The sequence below is a fragment of the Athene noctua genome, chromosome 4 (genome assembly GCF_965140245.1).
Source record: "Athene noctua chromosome 4, bAthNoc1.hap1.1, whole genome shotgun sequence".
NCBI classification, from domain to species: Eukaryota; Metazoa; Chordata; class Aves; order Strigiformes; family Strigidae; genus Athene; species Athene noctua.
Genome location: NC_134040.1, coordinates 65,377,176 through 65,398,674, shown reverse-complemented (window position 1 = coordinate 65,398,674; position 21,499 = coordinate 65,377,176). Strand labels below are relative to the sequence as shown.

The 21,499-nt window shown below is 41.5% G+C and overlaps 1 protein-coding gene across 1 annotated transcript; it reads left to right on the top strand.

Moving 5' to 3' along the window:
* Positions 1–13: 13 nt before the first annotated feature.
* On the top strand, positions 14–9,918 carry SARAF (store-operated calcium entry associated regulatory factor). The gene is made up of 6 exons (XM_074905603.1): positions 14–131; positions 594–769; positions 2,021–2,408; positions 5,521–5,629; positions 6,747–6,865; positions 7,379–9,918. The coding sequence occupies exons 1-6, from the start codon at positions 38–40 to the stop codon at positions 7,402–7,404; spliced, it is 912 nt and encodes a 303-aa protein (XP_074761704.1). The 5' UTR covers positions 14–37; the 3' UTR covers positions 7,405–9,918.
* Positions 9,919–21,499: the final 11,581 nt, after the last annotated feature.

Genomic DNA, 21,499 nt, shown 5'->3' with positions numbered 1-21,499 from the left:
TACCCGAGGCATTGGGTTGACTCACGTTAGGGTTGTTATGGCGGCTGCCGGGCGGGCTGGGGCTGGCCTTGGGCTTTTCCTGATCTTCCTCTGCGCTTTCGTGGGCCCCGCGCAGTGCTGGGGCCATCCGGGTGAGATCCGTAGGGCTGGGTATGTCTCCGCAAGGCCCCCCCTGGCTGAAGGAGCCTTGAGCCCCTCGGCTGCTTCTTCCGCTTCTCGCGTCACCATGGCGGTGGGGCGGGGACGCGGCGCAGCGCTACTGGGCTAGTGGCGGCCTGGTACGGGGAAGGGGGCGCGCTGGGGCCTGTGCCAGGAGGGCCTTTTGGATAGGGCTCCCTTTAAATCGGCTTGTGCCGAAGTAGTAATCGCGCTGTGCGGTCAGTGGCGGTTGTACACTCCGAGAGGAATAACCCAGAGACCCTTCCGAAGTAAACTGAGAACTCTGTCGTGCGTCTGATGCTTCTTGGAGCTTTTCCTCTTCAACAAGCACGCTATTGCGTCCTTTGTATTTTCAGCCTTTTTCTGAAAGGAGACCGCTGTGGCTAAGGGGAATGTATCTGGACAAACGCTGACCTTTGTGCTCCCTGTTTCAGGGAAGGTTCTGCTGAGGGAGGTACAGGCCCTCACTCTTCACAGAGGTCAGTACACGGCATTCCGGCGGACAGCCGCGGTCCCTCAGTTACAGTGCACAGGAGGCACTGCTGGATGTTCCCATGTCCCTGAGGTTGTTCAGTGTTACAACAGAGGTTGGGATGGCTATGATGTACAGGTAACTATTTAAAACTTGTTAAACATTTAACGAAATAATCTCCCAGGCTTAGTAACTTCTGAATGAGAAAAGAGTAATGGGCTAAGGTGTCACTTCAGTTTGCTTTTTGTTGGACGACCTATGATAATTAAAACTTAATCTAAGTACTTGTTAGGTTTGGATTTTCCAGAACTACTGTAGGTAATCTTTGAAATATCCCTGAATCCCTGAAGGTTCTAATGCAAAAACACTGCATAGTAAACATTCATTGGTTTTAATTAACATGTTGCTCGAGTTTATGAAATCAAACTCATGTGAACCCCAGAGGGTGCTCTTGCTTTGATATTGCTGTGTGGATTTCCAGTTTTTATTACAGTAGGAAGGGCTATAAATATTTGTATTATTTCAGCTCTACATTTTATAAATAAATTACAGATTTATGTGGCTTCCTCTTGCATGTTAGTACATCAGTACTACTCAGTAAATAGTCATGTCTTTCTGTTTTGTTAGCTTTTACCTAGGCTTCTGCCAATAGATTAACCAGGAATCAAGGCTGAAAATAATTGTTAAAACTGATATGGTATTGAAATTTGAATTGGCAGTTGGTACTGCTGTCCTGAGTTATTAATTTAGAAACTACTGCTTTTTTTCCTGAAACTTGTGTCATTTGCAGTTAGAGGTGATACCTAAGTTCAGATACTTCAAGGAAGTGTGAGACTGAGGAATCTACGTATGTTCAACTGCAGAATCACAATATGGTTAAGTGTTGCATATGAATGCCCAATGATGTCTGTCACAATTTCTTTTGATTTCTGTATGGACACAAATGGAATTGAGTACACTGGATTTCAGGCTTCCATACTCTGTTTTTGTAGTTGCCATCCAGTTTACATGGGACAGGCATTTATGAACTAACTGTTGCACAGGGTATGGGTTATTTTTAGAAGTATTCCTATACCTAAAGAAGGGATACTTCAGAAATCTGTTCAGTGTAGAAAAACATCTTCCAGAGCTGTAACTCTTCTGTGTTCTGAAAGATTGGATTTTTTTAACTTTTAGAATTTTAAAAAACATTCTTGGTTAACTTCAAATTCCTAGTCCTTTTCAGGATAAGAGTGCTCATAAGTGTTAGTTGATCTGAAAAAGTTCAGAATTTTTTAGGTGATCTGTTAGCAATTACAGCTTTATTTCAGAGCATATTTGGGGAAGTGGAAAGGTATTTTCATCTCTGGAACAGGAGGTTTAACTTTGTATTGTGTTTATTTTTTTCAGTGGCAGTGCAAAGCAGACCTGAAACATATATACCGCTTTGGACAAATAGAAGTGAGCTGTGAAGGCTACGATTATCCAGATGATCCTTACATCTTAAGAGGCTCCTGTAGTTTGCTGTTCAGGCTAGAGCTAACTGAGGAAGGTGAAAGGAAAGTGAAGAACTCTGGAAGCTTTGGCTCTAGCTATTATCAGTCAAGAAAGGATTCTTCTGATGCTGGTGCTGGAGTGATTGTTTTAATTGTTCTTCTGGTTCTTGCTTTTGGAGTATACAAGCTCTTCCTTAGTAACCAACAGCCTCAGCAGAGTTTTGGTGACAGTGATGGATTCACTAGGCCTTCCTGGCGGAGTGAGCAGGCACCTCCTCCTGGCTTTAAGTCCAGCTTCACAGGTAGGGCTCTAAGCTGTTTATAGTACTTAGAAGAGCGAGCAGGATTGTGCTGTTTTATCAACAGTAAGTGCAGGTAGGTTAGACTTAAAACCAATGCATTGGCAGTTGACTGCTGAATTGGCCGCAGAGCCTGCAGCCAGCTTTGCATTCTGTTCTTTGTTCAAAAGTGAAAATAAGAACTTGGTTTCCCACAGGCTTTCAGGGCAGGCTGTGTAGCAAGCTGCCCATTGAACCTTTGAAAATCCATCTCCCCAAGCTCTGCAAGTGTTCTTTTCATACTCTGTGAAATAGGAGGATTGTATCAGGGAAGAATAATTTTCATAAGTAATCTGGAAGAGAGAATAGTCTCACGCAGGCAGAAACAAGCTTATGCCAAAGAAGCACTTTGAAATTTTACAGAAGGGTCTTTCAGGTGTTGGGCTACCTGACCCCTGATTTCATTCACAAAACAGTTGATGGAGTTAAGTATCATGTACCAGTCCTCTGTTTAGCTGGTGCTTCAGCTCCCAGCAATTGAAAGATTTGGTTCCCAGAGCAGGGAACAGCGCCTGTGAACTATCATTAGAGGTGCAGCACCTGAATCTCATGTGGTGCCTTTTACCTGAAGTTGGAAATTGTAATAAGCAGTGACAAGGCTGCTGCTAGGAAAAGATGGGCTTTTTCTTTTCCCACAACACTGATGACTGTTGTCACTTAATAAATGGTCTGCCTTAGATGGTCATAGTGTCTAAGGGAAAGAAACATTATTAGTCTGGTGTCTGACCAACTCATTTAACCCTTTTAAACACCTGAGATGCTCACAGCACTGGCACTCAAATGATATTCTGACAAATTGTATCATCTCCATCTTTTTTTTTTTTTTTTTTTTTTTTTTGTGAGATAGAGAAAGGATTCTAGCATGTAAATAAATAGCAAGCATTAAGCTTACTTAGTCAAAAGATTATATTTTTGTAATGCTTTTTTTAATACTTTCTTCCAGGTTTGCTCAAGCTACTTGACCAACAGAGGGTGCCAATATAACTCTTTTAGATACCCTTGTGCCAGACATGTGCAGCAGAAACTTTCAGATGTACTTGCAGCAGAAAATTACAGGGATTCTGCTTCTGTATTACTAGTGGCTTTGCAAATCAGTTTCCATGTAGTTATTTCAGACTTCGGACAGTCTATGCTGCGTGTGCTTCCATGACCTTGTGTGGGCGTGGCACTTGCTGCTGGAGTTGTTGTGGCACTTAGTAAGAGCCCTGGTCATAAGACGGGGCTCTGTCATACTGGACACAGGCAGAACAGAGCGAAGGGTTACTTGCTTTTTTTTTTTCCTGGCCTGTTCCTTGTCAATTAATTGCACCGATGCATTTTTCATTGCAGGAGTCTGAAATGCAGCAAGGGTAGGGCCTTGAAAATATGTTTACTTGATGATTACTGAAAATTAAGGCTTTTAAAATGCACGTTGGGAGCCATATAAGGCTTAACTTTTGGCGGTTTTAGTAACTAGTGTCAATGATTTTTCCTTAGATTTCAGAGTATGGAGGAAAACGTCATGAATGTGGGGCCAACTTAAAAATATTTAGTGTTATGGTACTGCATGCATTTAGTGTCTGCCTTAAATTTTGGCAGCAGAGCAAAAGCTCATCTGAGCGTGTACCTCCATGTGTTCCAGGAATGTATTAGTCTTTGAAAATCTGAACGGTCATGCAAAGCAATGTTGTTCACTTATTGCTGTTAATATTTAATTTGCCTCATTTTAAATCCCCTTAACATGCAGAATGTGTCCTGTGAAACTTTTTTAGCTAGCCTATCTTAATTAAATTCTACTTTTTCCCTGTTAGTGGTATGATGTGGTCCTTAATGTTTACTCTAGATATTTCAACAAAAAATTACTCAGTTTTCTGAGTCAATGTTCAGCCATGGTGCTTTTGAACAAATGAGTTGGTTAATCTTACTGATTAATGTCATTTTTACAGCAAATTAAGTACTTTTTTTTTTTCTCCAAATCAGCATAGTTTAATGGGTATATCATCCCAATGAGAGTTTATCTTTCTCCCAGTGTATTCAAAATGAAATTAAACATCAAATCTGATGTAGACTTAAACTGATTATTTAATTTTTTTTTTTTAATTTTCCATGATTTCAAACAATCCACACCAGTTTGAAGACAAACTAGGCCCTGTTTTGTATGTAACTTTTACATACAAAATCTTTGGCCTACTTGTTTAGGAGGGCATATTTCAGGGAGACCTTAATGTTATCTTCAGTCTTTGCCTTTTACACTTCCTTATGGGTTAAACCTGTGGTTGAGCTTATTCTTGCATCTGTATTTTTCTCTAGACCAAAACATTATTCTCCTTTGATTTTGTATTTTCTCTTTTTATTTCTAAATGGTAGACATTTGGTTCTGAGTCAGAACCTGATGTTATGCAGGTAACATGTAAAAAAAAATCTGTGACTCCCCCCCTGCCACCCATAACCCATTTGATATGCTTGCAGTTTCATCAAGGTATTTGGCAAGCTTGGTGACTCATGCGTAATAAACTTTGCAATGTGATTGCAGTTAGCATGTCTTTTGATAACAAATACCAGACTAGGATTACTAGAAACAATACAAAGTAATGTTAGCTATTAGACTGAGCCACTGTTACTCAAAATTTGCAGCTGTTCTGAGTGAGATTAGAAGCTGTGTGTCTTAGCGGTTAGTTCACTGTTTGGTTTTATGTACTTGATTTCTGTTCCTGCATCTGCTTCTGGCCTGGTGTGTGACCTTGAACAGATTATTCTTTCTTCATTTCTATTTTTAATCTAACTTGTCTGTCTATAAATCTACAAGCAGGGACTTCTTGCCATGTTTTGCAAACATCAGGACTGTGAGATTCAGTGAAAGCGAATTTTTAATATAAAACTCTTTACATTAGTGTACATTTCTATGTTTGTTTTTTTTTTCTGCTTTCCAAACTGTAAGACCTTTCAGATTAAGCTTGATCAAGAATCTACTGAAGTCGAGAGGAGTTTGTTGTCTAATTATCCCTTATCTTTAACAGAGGAGAGTCTTGTTGCAACAGCTGGTTTGAGGATTAGGTGCCACTAACTGATATGTTTTCCATTTAATATCTTTTTTAAGAAGGCAGCAGCTTTGGGACTCATTCCCATCACGGAACCAATTCAGGACCAGGGTTTTGGACTGGATTAGGAGCTGGAGGCTTGCTAGGCTACTTGGCTGGCAGTCACAGGTAAAATATGCATACTATCAGATTTTGAGTATTTCAGCTTTTAGGAGGTGTGCCATATACTATGTTTACATTGCAAGGAATCTTTAGAGCTGAAGCAGTTTTCTCTATTTATTGAATAATTGCATGTGTATCAAGTCTAATCTTGTAGTAATATAGTAATGCAGTAATATAACCGATTAAATATAACCACATAATGTTTTCTTATATTGAAAGGTTGGGAGTAAGATCATGTAGACAGGAGTGTGTTAAAGCATCTTTCTCCATTGTAAAAGTGTTTTTTTGGTTATAACAGAAGTCTTATCAAGATTGCCTGTTTATTAAGGAAGTCAAAACTTGGGCCATAAGAGAATTTCTAGTATACAATATGCAGTCTTGATCTCATAGTCAAGTAAGCTGAAGCTGAGACAGTGGTGCCATCAACAGTAGAAATTGTCTATAAATTCACTTTGAGTAGAGCTTTAGAGGTTGAAAGGTCATATCTTAGTTTCAGTGATCTTGAAGATCTCTTACAACCAAAATGATTCTATGAGTCTGTGATCTTGTTTTATTATATTAGCCCCACTAAGAATTCTTAAAAGGTATAATGTGTGAAAGGTTTTATTTGTAAATTTCAACAGTAGGGAATTCTGTATCCATGGAAGCAAGTAATTTTAAATCAGTGAGTCAAAGGTTGTGATATGTTAGTCTTACTGATACAATCTTTTCAAAATAGTTGAGGGATGTTTTCTTTTGTCTTACATGGCTGCGATGTAGGTGTTGCCAAACTGTGTTTAAAGCCTCAGATGTCAAATCTACCTTCCTGTCTGACAGAATCTAAGGTCAGAATTTCAGAAGGAAAAATTTTCTCATTTGCTATTGTTAGAATTGCTTATCCTGAAGGATGAGGTTTAATTTCCTTTTGCTGAAGGATGAGGTTTGATTTCCTTTTGAAAGTCTACAGATGTTATTGAGGCAACACTGAATATCCTTGCTCTCAACATGTTAATTACATTAAATAGGGAGGCACTGCCTGCTTACGGTTTTCCCTCAGAGATTCAGTCCCCTTGTTTTGGAGTGGTAACTTCTTAATTTTTCATAAGATCACTGATGAAGTGCCTTCCTTCTGCTCTCTCATCAGAGCACAGCCACGTTCCCCATACTACAGTACATGGACAGATGCCACAGCTGCTCCTCCAATGAATGGTCCGTCAAGCAATTCCACACAAGGTACCAGTTCAGGAACAAGAACTGCCTCTGGTAAGACAAAAGATCTTTTAATCTCCTGAAGCTCAAGAGACTTTGTCCTATCAAAAATACACAAATGTTAGTTGAGGTTCAGCAAGTATTCTTTGTTTTATTTTACCAATTGGTACAGGTGGGCATGTAACAATATCCTTTATTTCTGTTTCCTATGGAAGTAGAGCAGCATTGTGGGTTGTGGAATTCCCCACAGCCCTACAGTGGGCATGGCACCACTATTGGCTTTGTCTTCATCTGCAAGGTGCATTAGTTTAAGGCTTTCCCCTTTGGTGTGCTCGACACATGCCCTTCTCTAGCAAACATGTACAAACATTATTTCTTTGTAGAAAACAGGTTGTCTAATCTGCAAGAATAGAATACTTTTCACGCCAGTCAGCCCACAGTTGCTTGCTGTTCTACTTTATGTGGTTATGTTTAACTCATCTCGCTTGCCACCTTTAGCCTTTTTAGAACTAGAGTGCCCAGTGGAAAGGCTATGGTGGAGCTGACACTTTTTTTTCCTCTTTGCAGGCTTTGGGGGCACAAAACGAAGATGAAATCCTTGACGTTATTACATCTGAGTGATTGAACTAAATCTTACTGTGTACTAGTACTTTTTTTTTTATTAGTGGTAGGCTTCAGAAATGGATATGAGAAGAGGTGTGAAGGACTAGGCAAAGAATTCCTCTCTTTCCCTGTTAAAATGTGGACCCTAGCTGTTGTTTAGGGTATCTCAGGTGCTGGAACATCTATTTCAAAACAGTGGCTTCTCATAAGATACAAAATAAACACATCCAAGTTAAGAAGGATGTTACAGTGCCTGTATATCTGTTTATACTTGAGGGATTATAGCAATGGTAGCCTTACCAGATTTTTCAAAGCAAGTATCTTTATCATGTTCTGGACTTAATTTAATACAGAATTTCTTGATTTTTTTCTTGGTGGTCCAGTATCTGAAAGACTAGCGTGTAATTCACATGATGTCTAAGGGCTCCTGCTCTTTGAAGATACTTCTGGTTTTGTAAAATTCATGTGAACGTCACTCTTAAGTGCAGTCAGCTACTCAGATGAGTGTTGGGGTTGTTCCTTAGTGGAAAAGAACAAAACTACATATAGAGACTAACATTCATATAATGTTTGTATCTTTGCTATGTGACTGTTGGAGCCAAAATTTGCAGATTTGAGGACATTCCATGTTTTAGGGTTTATCCAAGTGGCTGTGCAAACCTGGGGTATTTTATGTATAAATTATGGAGAAAAAAAATACAGTAATGAAACAAGATGGTCCTTCTCTGATTTGGACCTTTTTCTGGAAAACTGAGGTAATTCTAATTCAGGTGGCTATAGGTACTTTCCCTGCATTGAGGCTCCAGAGTTTTCTTTGTAGGTGGATGTTAGCAATGCTGTGAAAACTTCTGATGTGAACAGTCTGTCCTGCTAGATGACCTGTCCAGGACACAGTAAACCAAAGGTGCTTATTGCAAAAGTGAAGGGAGCATTCTTAATCCAAAACTAGTGTAACTCTAGAACATAGCAGGCCTTGAGATTAAGCAAAGAAAGGAAATTGAATGTTTAATGGGATGTAAACTTTCCCAAATGTATTTTTTAAAAACAAAATACTGTCAGAGTGGGAAGCAGAGAGGCCTAGCTTTGTTCTGTGATGATATTTTGGGGCTCTGAGAAGTGTGTCATAGTTCTTGTGTGATTGACTGTGCTATGGGAGAGGCATTACTAAAAGAAAAAAAAAACAAACACACACACAAAAAAACAACCAACCAAACAAAAAAAAACAACAAGACAAACACCAACCAAAAAAAACCACAACCAGGGTAATTTCTCAGGACTGGGGAGGCAGGGGAGAAGGTGAGTGAAAAATGGGCTGCTTGACCACCAGGTCTTCTCCAGGCCATCCTAGTACAGCTTAGAAGTGTGTGTGCACAGCTTTTCTATGCTGGCAGCAGTCTGCAAAGCATAGCTTTCATCCTTGTGAAAATACTGTGTCTGGGAACTGATGTAAACTATTACAGCAAAAGCAAAGCACTGTTTTGCTGATACAGGCTGCATCTCCACAAGGAGATTTAGCAGGTATGGTTAGTCTGGGAAAGTGACTTCAGTGTTACTCATCAAAAAGCAACTATGTCCATTCATGAGTACAGAAATAATTGGCTCAAATGATAATGCCAGAGTTCAATGTCTGGCTTAAGAAAAAAAATAAATAAATCTAGAAGTCAACATAAGTTACGAAAAAGTGTAGTGCTTGTACTGGAAATGTGGGAATCATGAAAAAAATTGATAATTTGAGGGTAAATTAATGGTTTGCTGCTCAGAGCTGCTTGTGCATTGGGAGAAAATACCTTCACCTACAGCCTGCTCTATCAACCTAGAGAGGGAAAAGACAGAGACCTTCCTGCTGGACTGTTAAGAGAGTTTTACCTTTTATGAGGAAATGTATATGATAAACCTTTTATCTTTTTGACAAAATATAGTAAAATAATTATTTTAAATGTGGAGTTTTTATTTATTTCTAAGTGTATGCAGGTTGAAACTTGTCACAGTCAATACTCTTTGCCAACTAATTACAGAACAATGAAACTGGATTTTTGCTAACTGGGTAATTTGAAGCTGAATTTTGCTCTCAAATGATGATGTGTTATGAAATGTTTCAGACAGTTTTCATTTGTATGTATAGTTTCTTTATGAAATGTGATTTGATGCATAAACCTGACGAATTACTATAGTTTCTGAATTTGTGGGATGTTTTTGCCCTTCTCTTTAAAGTAATGAAATAATAATGAGTATTTTTGTCTTTAAAGCGCTATCTTGAGGTCTGCAGGGTTGGCACTGTCTGTTTTTCAAGGTTGGCTATGTTTCATCATTGACTTCCCGGGTGGTGTGATAACATCCTTTACTCCCAGATGCAGAGACAGTAAGCTGTATATTGTTTCAGCAAAATAAACAATACTGGGAACACTTATTGTATTGATCGGATTTTCAATAACAAAATACTGAACCATGTAAAGAAATGGCGGATTTCTTGTAAATAAAGATTTCACATCTGAGTCTGCAGAAAAGCTCAGTTATGTTGGTGAGTTCTTGGTTTTACAAGGTGATGAGCTGAACTTTTCAAAAGAAGTTAGGACTGCTGCTGCTGTTCTGGGTTGTGAATAGAGCAGAACTCCACCCTGCGATAGCAGCTGATGGACTGCTGCTTATACTGAGAATGTGTCACTGCTGAACAGAGATGGTACTAAAGCAGAGTTAAACAGAGGCCTGCAAATTCTGTTATCAGAGTTTCTTTGATCAAAGATCAAGGGTGTTGGTGAGGCTCCTGAATGAAGTGAACTTGTGGAAGACAGCTTAGAGCTCATACTTGTGAGAGACCTTGAGCTTCCTTCCTGAACATCTGATCTGGAAGGTCATAGTCATCTTCTGCTCCTGGGAAGGGTTTTGGCAACATCTTCACAGCAACTTCATGGTTGCAAGGCATATGAAAATGCTTAAACTGTTAAATGCTGTTGTAGGATAATTGCAGTCCTACTTGGCACCTGGGACTAGTTCTGCTCATACTTAGACATGGCTTACATTCTCACACAAAACTAAAGCTCATTACAGGAACGAAACTCCTGGTTTTACAGCTGACTTCCTCTGAAGCATGTGATGAAAGAAAAAAAAGATGCACAGAGATAAGTTTTCTCTGTGCCATTCTGTCTTATGCCAACTCCCAGGTCAGATCTTGGCTGGTTCTGCAGACTGTCATGCTATGCAACTTGCTCTTTTCTTGGGGTGCAAGGTGTAGGTTAGACTTATCATCTCACCTTGCTGCTATGTTGGTTTTTTAAAAAAAAAGTCTTCCATGATCATCACTTTACATCACTAAGTTCCAAAAGGAACTTTTGGAAAGCCAGATGGCACGATTTCCAGCAGTAGGACTTGTTGCACGGAGAAATTGCTGGAATAAAGTAGCAAGCAATGCTGGCCAGCACAGCCATCTAAGAGCTGAAAATGCAGTATTTGCAGACTGTTGTCCACTTAGCACCAATTATAACTAGTGTATTTTTCCCTCCTTAGTAAAGCAAATTAACATTAGTTCTTAATATTTTCAGAGTACCTGTCAACCAGTGATTCTGCTACAGAAATAGTCCAGCTGCCTCCAAACTAAATTATAGGAGCAAAACCACAAAAATAAAATTAAAAAAAATCTCACAGAGATGTGATCTGTACTAACAGACAGTGCTTTTGTCTCATGTAACATGTAATGAAGCATTGTCAGGTCCCTTGTTTTCCTTACGTACCTACTGGGGCAGTTCAAGGTTAAGTGCTGCTTGGGAGAGACTCCATATCCCTCAGCATATTTTGCTGGAACCTTCCTCTGCAGCTGATTCTCTTGCTTTCCCAATGTCTGTCTGTCTACAGTAGTTTTCACTTTGACATCTCTGTTTCTATTGCAGCTGTGTTTTGCCAGTGCTAATGAAAATAATCATCAGACTCCCTTTATGTGGCCTGTATTTCTTATCTCCCACTGTCTCTGTCTTACAGCTCCCTCTGTTCCTGCTGAGTGTCAATGTTTCTTCAGTAAGAAAGTGACAAGCACTTGCAAAAAGTAGATTTTGCTGGGAATGACTGGAATAGATTGAGATGAAGTCAAGGGAGCAAACTGGTAGGCTGCAAATTGACCTTTGTGGGCAGTATGTCTGTGAAAATAGCTTTTTTCAGCCTGTGTCAGAGAGGCATTTTTGTCAGGGGTACAGTATTGGCAGCTGGTGGCTGGAACAGATTAAGGACTGATGAACTGGCAGCATGGAGGAAACCTCAAAACATCCTCTCCATCCTACCTTAGGAATGACTAAGACTTGTCTAACTAGGAAGCTGGCCTAGGATGTGCTAGCTCAGCCACTCCACGGGCATGCCACTGTAAATCCTGTAGGTTGATGTATGTTTAAAGGTACCAGATGCTTCTGAAAATGCCACAGTGCTAGTGCCAAGCACAAGAAGGGGAACTTGGCCCTGCATCCATGTTTCTTTCCCACCACAGTGTGTCTTGGAATGAACCGAGAAGGCCAGAAATGGAAAGAGCAGCAAGCAAGCATGATGCAGGTTAGCAAGTTTACACCTGCACTAGCCAAAGCGAGGCTTGCAGGTGGAGCCTTTGCCCTGGTATGTCTTGTCTGCTCTCTCTTTTCACACAACAGCAGGAAATACTAGGTAGCTGTGATTGCAGTTGTATCAGGATTATTTTCTGGGCTTGAAATTTTCATCTTGCATCCCTAAAGAAGTCCTAAGGGCAATTATCAGTGATATGTATTGACACCTCTTGCTCTGTAAGTACCATCTGAGCTATAGTCTGATTCAGTCTTCAAACTATCCACTGTGAAGTTTAGTGGAGACAAATCACAGTCTGCTTCAATACCAGGTTCTCTTTGAGTTACTGCAAAGGGAATTTTTGCTCATTTACTGCATTTGCCTTGATTTCCCCAGCACGGAGACTCTTGTGCAGTCTTTGCACTACATCTGTATTTGTATGTCATTGTACAGGATCCCCTCAGACTTGGCTTTGCAATCGTAGCCCTGAGATCATGGCCCCGGCTAACCATCTTCTATAGGCCTCCTGTGCCCTTGTAATCAGCATGGGGGGATGTATTTATTGAGACAGCACTGGAATTACCAGCAGTCCAAAATATCTTTTGCTGCTGCTGAGTAATAGGAATTATTCATCTCCCAGTCAGCGCCTGTGGTCATTTTCTTGTCATTTAGTGGCTGTAAATGCATCACATCTGCTTTAATGGACAGAAAACAGTTGATGGAAAAAGAAAAAAAGCATAATGAACATAGAGAAAATATTGAGGTGGAACAACTTTGCAGAGCTGACCTTCACACTGGGAATACTTTATCAACATTCTTTTTCCAGGAGGTGGAGGAGTACTTTATTGCTGTGGATTTGAATAACACCACCAGTGCTTTCGGCACTACTCCAGCAAGAGCAGGAGATTAGAACTGTAACAGGTTTGGTGTTCAGTAAAGTCAAACCTCTTTGGGGCTCTTTGTAGTTTGATACACAGCTTGCAAAGAATGGGTACAAGTAACAAGTTAGATAGTGCAGAAATTCATGTGGTTGTAGCAATAGACAGAAATAAACTGATCTGTGCTGTTTCTGAAATTGAGGTAAAAATGAAGCTCAAAGTAGGCTGAAACAGCTCAGAAAGCTGCTCCTGTCTTTGCTTTCCAGTCAAGGAGATCCTGTTCAGCACAAATTGTCATCTGCTGCTGACACCTACTGTCAGGAGTGGTCTTTTCCTTACGTAGGCAAACCCTGTGTCTTCATCCCAACTATTAGAAAACCAGCCAGCCCCCCTGGGTCACAGTGGAGTGTGATTCTCCCTTGGCAAGCTTGGCTGGTTAGATCTGTTACCATAAGATGTTTTGGCTTACATTTCTACATGCTCTCCTTCATAACAGGTGGAAGAATTTATTTCCTTTTTAACAAGGAGCTGGGAATTAGGCTGTAACTAAGTAAATGAGTATAGAGCCGAAACAGTGCAAACATAAGTGATGAGAGGAAGACCACGCTTAAGTAACCCGGTTTTACCCAAGATACTAATACATTCCCTTTAGCTCAGCCAGTGCAGCTGCTAAAGAGAAATGAAGGTTTGGACAGATAGTGACTTTTCTGTTGCAAAGCTGCTTTGGGCATAACTGAGAAATGGAACGTTCTGCAGCAGTTGAAAGAGAAACACCACGTGAACCATCTCCGACAGCATTCAACCTGAGAAGAGCAGGGGAGAGCAGGGAGTCCCAGACAGGAACTGGTGAGTGTTTCTAGCTTGAACATGCTACCGAGGCATCTGTTCCTCTCCAGACTTTGTTTGTTCAAGCACCTGAGAGGCCTTATGGAGTAACGAGTGCTACCACTTAGCCTCAGCTTGGCAGACTTCCAAGCCAAGAGGCTGTGGGTGAGGGAAGATTGTATTTGATGACCTTTGGACAGCATGTCAGGAGAGGCCCAGGGAGACAGCTGAGCTACAGGAATGTTTCATGCCCTGGAATGACAATTGAAGCAAGGGCAAGGAACGGTCAGCAGCAGAGACCTTTGAAAAGTGATGTAGGATGCTCTGGTGAAGCCAGTCGACATCCTGAAGTATGTTCTTGTGCTCTGTGCATGCTAAAGGAGCTGCATCCACCAGTCTGCACGTGGCTTATGAGAACACCATATACACTCAGCTGCTGGGTCAGGCCGCCCCTGCTGTTCACTTCCTCTCCTCCCAAATGTATGGCCTAACCACACATTTTCACAATCTTGCCAGCTCAGAGATGCATGCATCTCAAAATACAGGCCCTCTGTTTGGTTTATGAGACTCCTTACCACAGGACATCGTAAGGGCCAAAATCAAACACGAGATGGAAAGGATTAGGCAATTTCTCAGGAAAGTAAACACATCAGTGACTGAGCCATTATGTGACTTCTGGCTCAGAGAGCCCTAGATCTGAATTCCAGAAGCAGAAGTTGTTAATGGCCTCTGTCAGAATCAGGGTACCTGGCTGGACAGAGCTTTCCTCCAAGGCAGTATGACAGTTTTTACATCCTTATCTACTAGGATAAGCCTCCCAGCACAGCCTCCTAGTACAGAAAGGTAATGCTAGCTGAAAAGCGCTTTTCCCAGCGCGGTTTACTGAAGTTCTGCTGTAATTGCACTAGAGGTTTTGCTGGTGTAGGTGGAAGAATACAGGTATTTTGCAGTCCTGTCCCAGTATACGTTCTTGGCAGAAAATTTAAATGTAGATCAAACTTAATAATAAAGTTCCAATCATTGGCACCCCTTTATTCAGCATTTCTGTTAGACCAATTATTTGAATAATAAGCTACCATTGTTGTGTCCAGGCACCTTCATGCTTTGCAGACAAGATTGCTAAACAACTGTTAAATTTTCAAAGTGCCAGATGAAGGCAGGTAACATTATTACCTGTCTTCCAGGAAAGTTTGTGCATGAAACATCAATGTTAAGATTTTAATGATGAAATAAAATCCACATTTTTCTTCACAGTAAGTGGCCTGATTTCCCACTGAAATCAGAAGAAAAGGCATAGTCAACATTTTGGACAACCATTCACATCCTGAATAAACAAAAAGCCAATTACTAAATATTGTGTTTCCAGAGATGGATTTGTGTTTTGAGAGATGGAGCTTTAGTCTGTGCATATTACAGCGTGTGCTATATTACAGTGGTCACAGAACATCTAGATCTACAGAAGATAGATCTTAAAATCTCATAATCTTAACAAATAAAAACTCAGTGCACTACTCTGCATTTGCAGCCAAGATAGGGATGTTGTAGCAGCTACTTCTAGCCATAGCAGTCTACTTTCATAAGCCACATGAGAACCGCAGGGAGAAGAAGTACCTTTTTTAGCATAAAACAGAGCTTGCATGTTTTTTTTCTTTGCTCTTTTTCTGCGATAAGCTTTTCCAGCTTATTTTTCCCTAACAACTTACCATGCTACTGAAGCCCACTGAGTTCAGATGACAACAGCCTCTGTCTCTGAGGTCTACCAGCCGGCAGGCTGGCTAACAAGGGCAGAGTTAACAGAACTGGCATGATTTTTTTATCCTGCACTAGTGCCTCAGGGTACCAGCCCAAACTGGGAGATGCAATCCATGAACTGGATGCTGTATCCCCCCCCCCCCCGCCCCCAGTAAGGCACAATCCCTGTCCTGCCGGGCCCCCAGACAAAAGGCAGGATCACCCTGCAGGGATGGGTGGGATGCGGTTTTTCCGGTTCTTTTCTTACTTTGTGGGCAGAGTTTTGTTAGTCTGAGATGAGCTGCAGAGATACCTGAAATAAAAGCTTGAAAAGGGAGACATTTGTAACTGGGCTTTGAGACTGAACTGCCCTTCTAGGTCAATCAGTAGCCCATACCTAGAGCTATCAGTTTGGGGTCTGTTTTTTTCTGGCTTCCCACTCAGGAAAAAAAAAAAAATTACAATAGAAAAGTCATTTTCTCTGCACAGAGCGCTGAATTTTCCATATTTAAACGGTAGGCCTCGCTTAAATCTGGGCATTAGCCAGTACTGTGCTGGTGTGGCAGTATCAGTGAAACCTGTCTTGAAACTGTGCTGCAACCTCACAACTTGCCCTGGGAACAGAACGGCAAAAAACACCCTCGGGGGCTTTGTCCTGCCGGTGAACGGGTGTCCTACCCTGTGCGGCCTTCCCAGCGCAGAAAGCCACAGCATCACCAACACTTCAGGGTTTGGAAAAGCCTGTAAAAACTCCAGGGAAGTGGGCAGAGAGTGTGCTTGGGAAAATGCTCATACACTTCACTGATTCTTGGGGATTATTTCAGCCTGGTGAAACGATGTTTCTGTTGACTGAACAATTACTGGAGGTGAAGTGGAAAGGACACATAGTTTATATGTTTATCTAGGCTATGTTTTCATTTTTTCCCCCTAGTATAGTTGTGCTGGTGCAAACAGCAAACATTGGAGAGCTGAGCTGAAGTGAACAGTGACTTGATACAATGAGATGCATTCACATGTGTCTTCCGGCAAGAAAACCTGTGCACTGAAGCGAGCGGCAAAGATGCTTTTACTGCATCTCTACACCGAACACTGGATGTATTTCAGTTTTACCACATGATTTACGGTACCCTCCCTTCACTACTGTCCAGTCTCTGACCCCTTTCATCCCTGGAACTGGAAAGGTACAGCTCTTCCAGAGAGTCAAACTCAGGATTAAATAATATTGCCTGGTTGTGAGAAAGCGAGCTTGTCTGTGGAGCGAGTGGGAGGACAGGCAGCAGCTCCTGTGCTGAGGAAGATACGGCAAAGGCTCAGTGAAGGGGGGAACCGAGGAAGAAAGAGCTCAATTAAAGATGGGGTGAACATCCCAGATGTGTTCGTCGGAGTGACACTTCCAGCCAGCAGGCATAGGAAGCCTGGTGAGAAACAGGAGCTAGAGAATTGTGGGTTAAACCCCGAGGTGTTTAGGAAAGTTAGGTGGAATTTGTGTACCTGAGGTGAAAAAAACAGACTTCCCAGCAGGAGAGTTATTGAAAGCAGATGTGCAGTGTGGAGTTTGACTTGCTGGGAATGAAGGGGAAAGCAAGGGACAGGGCCATGGTCGGAACAGCTGAGCCCTACCTCACAACCGCATGTTCCTTCTAAAGAGAGCCTTCGTCCTCCTCCCTTATGCTTCCTCTTACCCAGTAATTGCCCATTACATCCTCTCTCCTCCCCACATAATCCCTGTCGCTGTCAATTAGCCAGTGGCAAAGAGCAGAGGACTGTTGCTTAAGAAACAATCGCTCATCCATGGAACAGTTGTCAAATAGCAGGCACACCATTCCCTATCCTGCCAGCGCCCAAGACAAAAGAAGTACCGCTCCAAATCCAGTCACACCAGTACACTCTCTTCTGTTCTCATGCGAGAAAGGCTTTTAAAAACAGTTGCAGCTGCACCTCTGTTTAGGCTGTGGCACTGTAACTCCCAAGCACAACATTACCCTCCCCTCCAAGCAGTTACTCAGGCAACTTTATTTGTCTGGTTTGGAAGCCAGGAATCACTGCAGAGGATTAGGTGCTATGTGCACTTGTTATGGTTTTGCTACATAAAAACAAACCGAAAAAACCCCAAAACCAAACCACCACCAAAAAAAACCCAACACCCAAGTGCAAACTTACAAGCAGGCTTTCTGCAGCACTTGGTACCCACCAGCTCTCCCTTTCATGGCCTGAAATAATTTGGAAACCCAGACACATACATATGAGCTGTATAGAGCCTGGTGGCACAAAATTAACTGTCAGAGCATCTTGAAATGAACAGGACTCAACAGGATGTGTTTGTGCCAGGTTTGTGCTTTGAGTCAGGCAGCTGTGGTGGGTTTGGTCCCGTGGTGGCAGCCCGAACACTGGATATACTGCTCAGTAAAATCATGGCCACAGCAGTGTGTAACAGGCATATGTTAGGGGCCAAAAGACATTTTGAAAAGGCTGTGTGAAAATAAGTAGAAATCTTAAGCCTGATTGCTTATCGAGAAATGCCATGTGAGTAAAAACATTATTTTTGGTAAGTACTTATCTGAAAAGTCTTTGCCTTTTTGAGCATGATATTTTGTACTGCATGAAATAATGGCTTCAACGAAGCTTGCCCCTTCACAGTATCAACTGCTATCCAAAAAAGTAGCACAATCATAACAAATGCAATCTATACTGTGTGCTTTTCTGAAAGGGCTAAGAATGAGTAACTAAGTCTGGGTAATCATCTGGTTTTCCCACAAACTGACCCTGCAGTACATTCATTTTTAGGCAGAAGAGCTAACATGGCATTTCCACTGACCCTGCAAGGTGGTATAAGCTGGCGCTGCTGACCAAAGAGGAGCTTTGTGAAGAGATAGTTTTAATAGCTGTTGTTTTACTGATCCTGTTCACCACACAGATGCAGAAACCTTCATGCTGGAAGGAGGGAGGAGGTGCCACAGCCCAATGGCTGCGAGTCAGAGAGTTTTACTGACTATTGGAAAAAAAAAAAAAATATTATTAGATTCCTGTCATCACAAGACCTGCATATTCTGAAAGCTGTAGAACAAGCTTTCTCAAAACCATTAAGAGCAGAATTTCTGAAATGCAAGTGATGCTGCATGGGGCTTGAAATTTTGGCCCATTCTGACCTTCAAACATGAGATGTGTTATAAGTAGCAAATGATGCAAACAATACGACTACAAACAGAGACCTTTTTTAACCCAGGCAGCAATGCTGCTTCTCCACTAACACCAAAAGAGAGTCCTCTCAGAGCAAAATACTGCAAAGTGTATATATCCTGTGAGGCTCTGAATAGGTTTTTAGAGGTTCAGTAGAGCTGACATTGTCTATTTTCCTGGCAGTGAAGCAATTAATATTAAAGTTTTTTAGAACACTGGAACCATGAACACATTTTTACAATGTTAACATAGACAGTTACAGCAAATTGGCATACTTGCAGAGTACAAAAGTTGAGAAATCTGGTCAGACTGGTTTCTGAAAGGCGAGAGATCTCTGTTGAAGTGATAAACATTAAAATACTATTAAGATAACATTAATAATGGTGCTTTCAGAGAAGCCTATGCAATCTGGTCACTCAAAAAAACAGATGAGGGAAACCAGACGGTGAAAAAAAAAAAAAAAGAAAACAAACAAACCGCTTCCAGGGAATGAACCTAAAAGGGCACTTGTGTCAAATCCAATTGTGAAATTATACACAAAGAACCTAAGTTCCCTTAGGAACCTCAAGTCATCTAAAATGCTTTAACAGTTCTAAATGCAGTGCCTTTATTTTTATAACAGATGGATGTTAATACTGAAGTGTGCTTTCTATTACAAACCCAATTTCAACTCCCTGCTCCCCAGCTGATCCAGAATGGAAACAATCCATCTTAGCATTTAACGTCAAGTTTCTTGTTTTGGCAGAAGTTCTTATTTACTATTGCATTTTTCTTCAGACATTACAGGCTTTGATGTGGATCATTCCTTTCAGGATACATATTCACTGCAGAATTATCTACATTCAAGCTGCTCGAAAGCATCCTGACCACAAAATAATTGCTGTAGCCACTTCCGTGTGCTGCTAAGATTTCTTGGGGTGCACATGTGGGATTTTTTGGAAAGCACTGGAGAACTAACAGCACTTGACTGCTGGCGCAGCTAAGGAGTGGCGTAACTTGAGTTTTAACCTATAAATCTGATGGGGCAGCCACTAGAGTTAAGGGGGTTTGTGAATGGCTCAGACTTGACTTAGGGACAATGTTCAACTTAGAGCTCAAAGGAGCTTTTCACTGGGGAACGCATCTTTTGTGTTGGGCTGGGATAAGGAGAGCATTGAGCAAAGAGCTGTCTGCGAATAAGGCAAGTTCTTCAGGAACAGAGGTAGGCAACAGTGATGTTGAAACCACTTGTGGAAGCTGGACTGAAAGCTGGGTTAGATTTTTCAGAGCCAAGTAGTCTGAGCCAGTCACATCCTTATCTTTTGGAAAGGCAAAGCTTTGATGTGAGTCTGTCCTCACATGTGCTCAATTTTCTCTGCCTGAAGAGCAGCTCAGAGCTGTAGCCTGCATTAATATCAGAGCACGACTGTGATCCAAGCACCCCACTCCAGACTAGGGGAAATAGCCTGAGAGCAGCAAAACAGGAGGAGATACACATGGAGGTTACAAGAGCATGATGCTTTGGCAAGAGACCTCAGGTTAAGGTTTTAGGGCAACCTCTTTCAAATAAATATATAGCATAATATATATAAATTCATAACATAACATACCTGAATTACAGAGTTCCTCTTGTAGATAAAGGAAATCACAGGCATATATGGGGGTTGGAAAAAGGAACTTGCCCTTGGGAACCAGAAATACATTATGTAGAAGTGGGGCCAGGTGGGAGGATTTGCAAGTGCAGCTGGCATTTCTGTCACTGCTAATGAACGAGTCTTTAAAAAAAGAAGAAAATTATACAAGAAAGAAACTCTTCTAGAAGTGTGAATTGTAGAAGTTTAAAAATTTTTCCAAAGAGGTAGGAAACATCAAAACTCCTTTAAAACTACTTAGAAAATGAAGCCTTTTTGAAAGAAAGGTTCTTAGATTATTTACGTGCTTGGCTAAGTTTTACTCAGGAGCTTTCTGAAAGCTAAAAGTGCCACATTGTTGTTAAAAAAAGCGCTGAAATAGTGTGAGAATCCACTTCTATAGTTTCCTGGGGAAAAAACCCAAACAACATAAAATCCAGATCACCCTGGGTCTTCATCAGACACTAAAAAAAAAAGACGCAAAGAGGAGACTCATGACCTAACCATGGTGGTGTTTTAAGCTGAAGGGTAACGGTGCATGGCTGTTGCAGGCGCACTGGCGAGGAGGGTGGCAAGGCATGTCCAGTGCGTGCCTCGAACCTCTGCTATGCAGGCCGGGAGGGTTATTCCTCACCATCCACAAGTGTATTCATCACACTTTGGAGCTAGTCCTAGTCCTAAAATCTTGGTGTTTGTTTACGTATCAATTTAAGTAATGATGTGGGCTTGGACTCTGACGAACACAGATAAAGTGCCTCTGGAGGAGTTAGTGGGCTGTGGTCTGCATCCCCCGGTCTGGTACGTGCAGCCTGACCCCAACACCTGTACTGTGTGATTTAATTAAATAGCGTCCAGTTATTTTAAAGCCAAACTCCTCTACGCTACTTTAAAGCCTTTGGGGGATCAGTTTGATCAGAGCCTCTACCGACAACAGTTAGAAAAAAAACAACTTTCAAAACCCAGAGAGAAATATGGCATATGAAATCCCTCAGCCATCTGGGGGAGAAGCTTTGAAATGTTCCACAACTCAAAATGCAGCTTGGGAGTGTCGGCACTAACTGGGCTCAGCCGAGCTGAAATTCCCGTTGGGGTACAGACTGAGCAGACACAGATGAAGGATGCTTGGTAGATACCCCATTTCAACATATGAAAAAATATCTTCATGCTCCTTCAACAATTCCCAACGTAGCTTGAATTCTCTGATTACTTTTGTACCTAGGAAAAAAACCCATTTGTTTTCCATGGTTTTGGAGAAGTTTCTGCTTTGCCAGCCGGGGAGGCTGCCCCCATCTCTGCGCCCACCGCCCCACAGTGCAGCAAAGCCCGCTTTGAAGTTGGCCGGGTGAAACAAG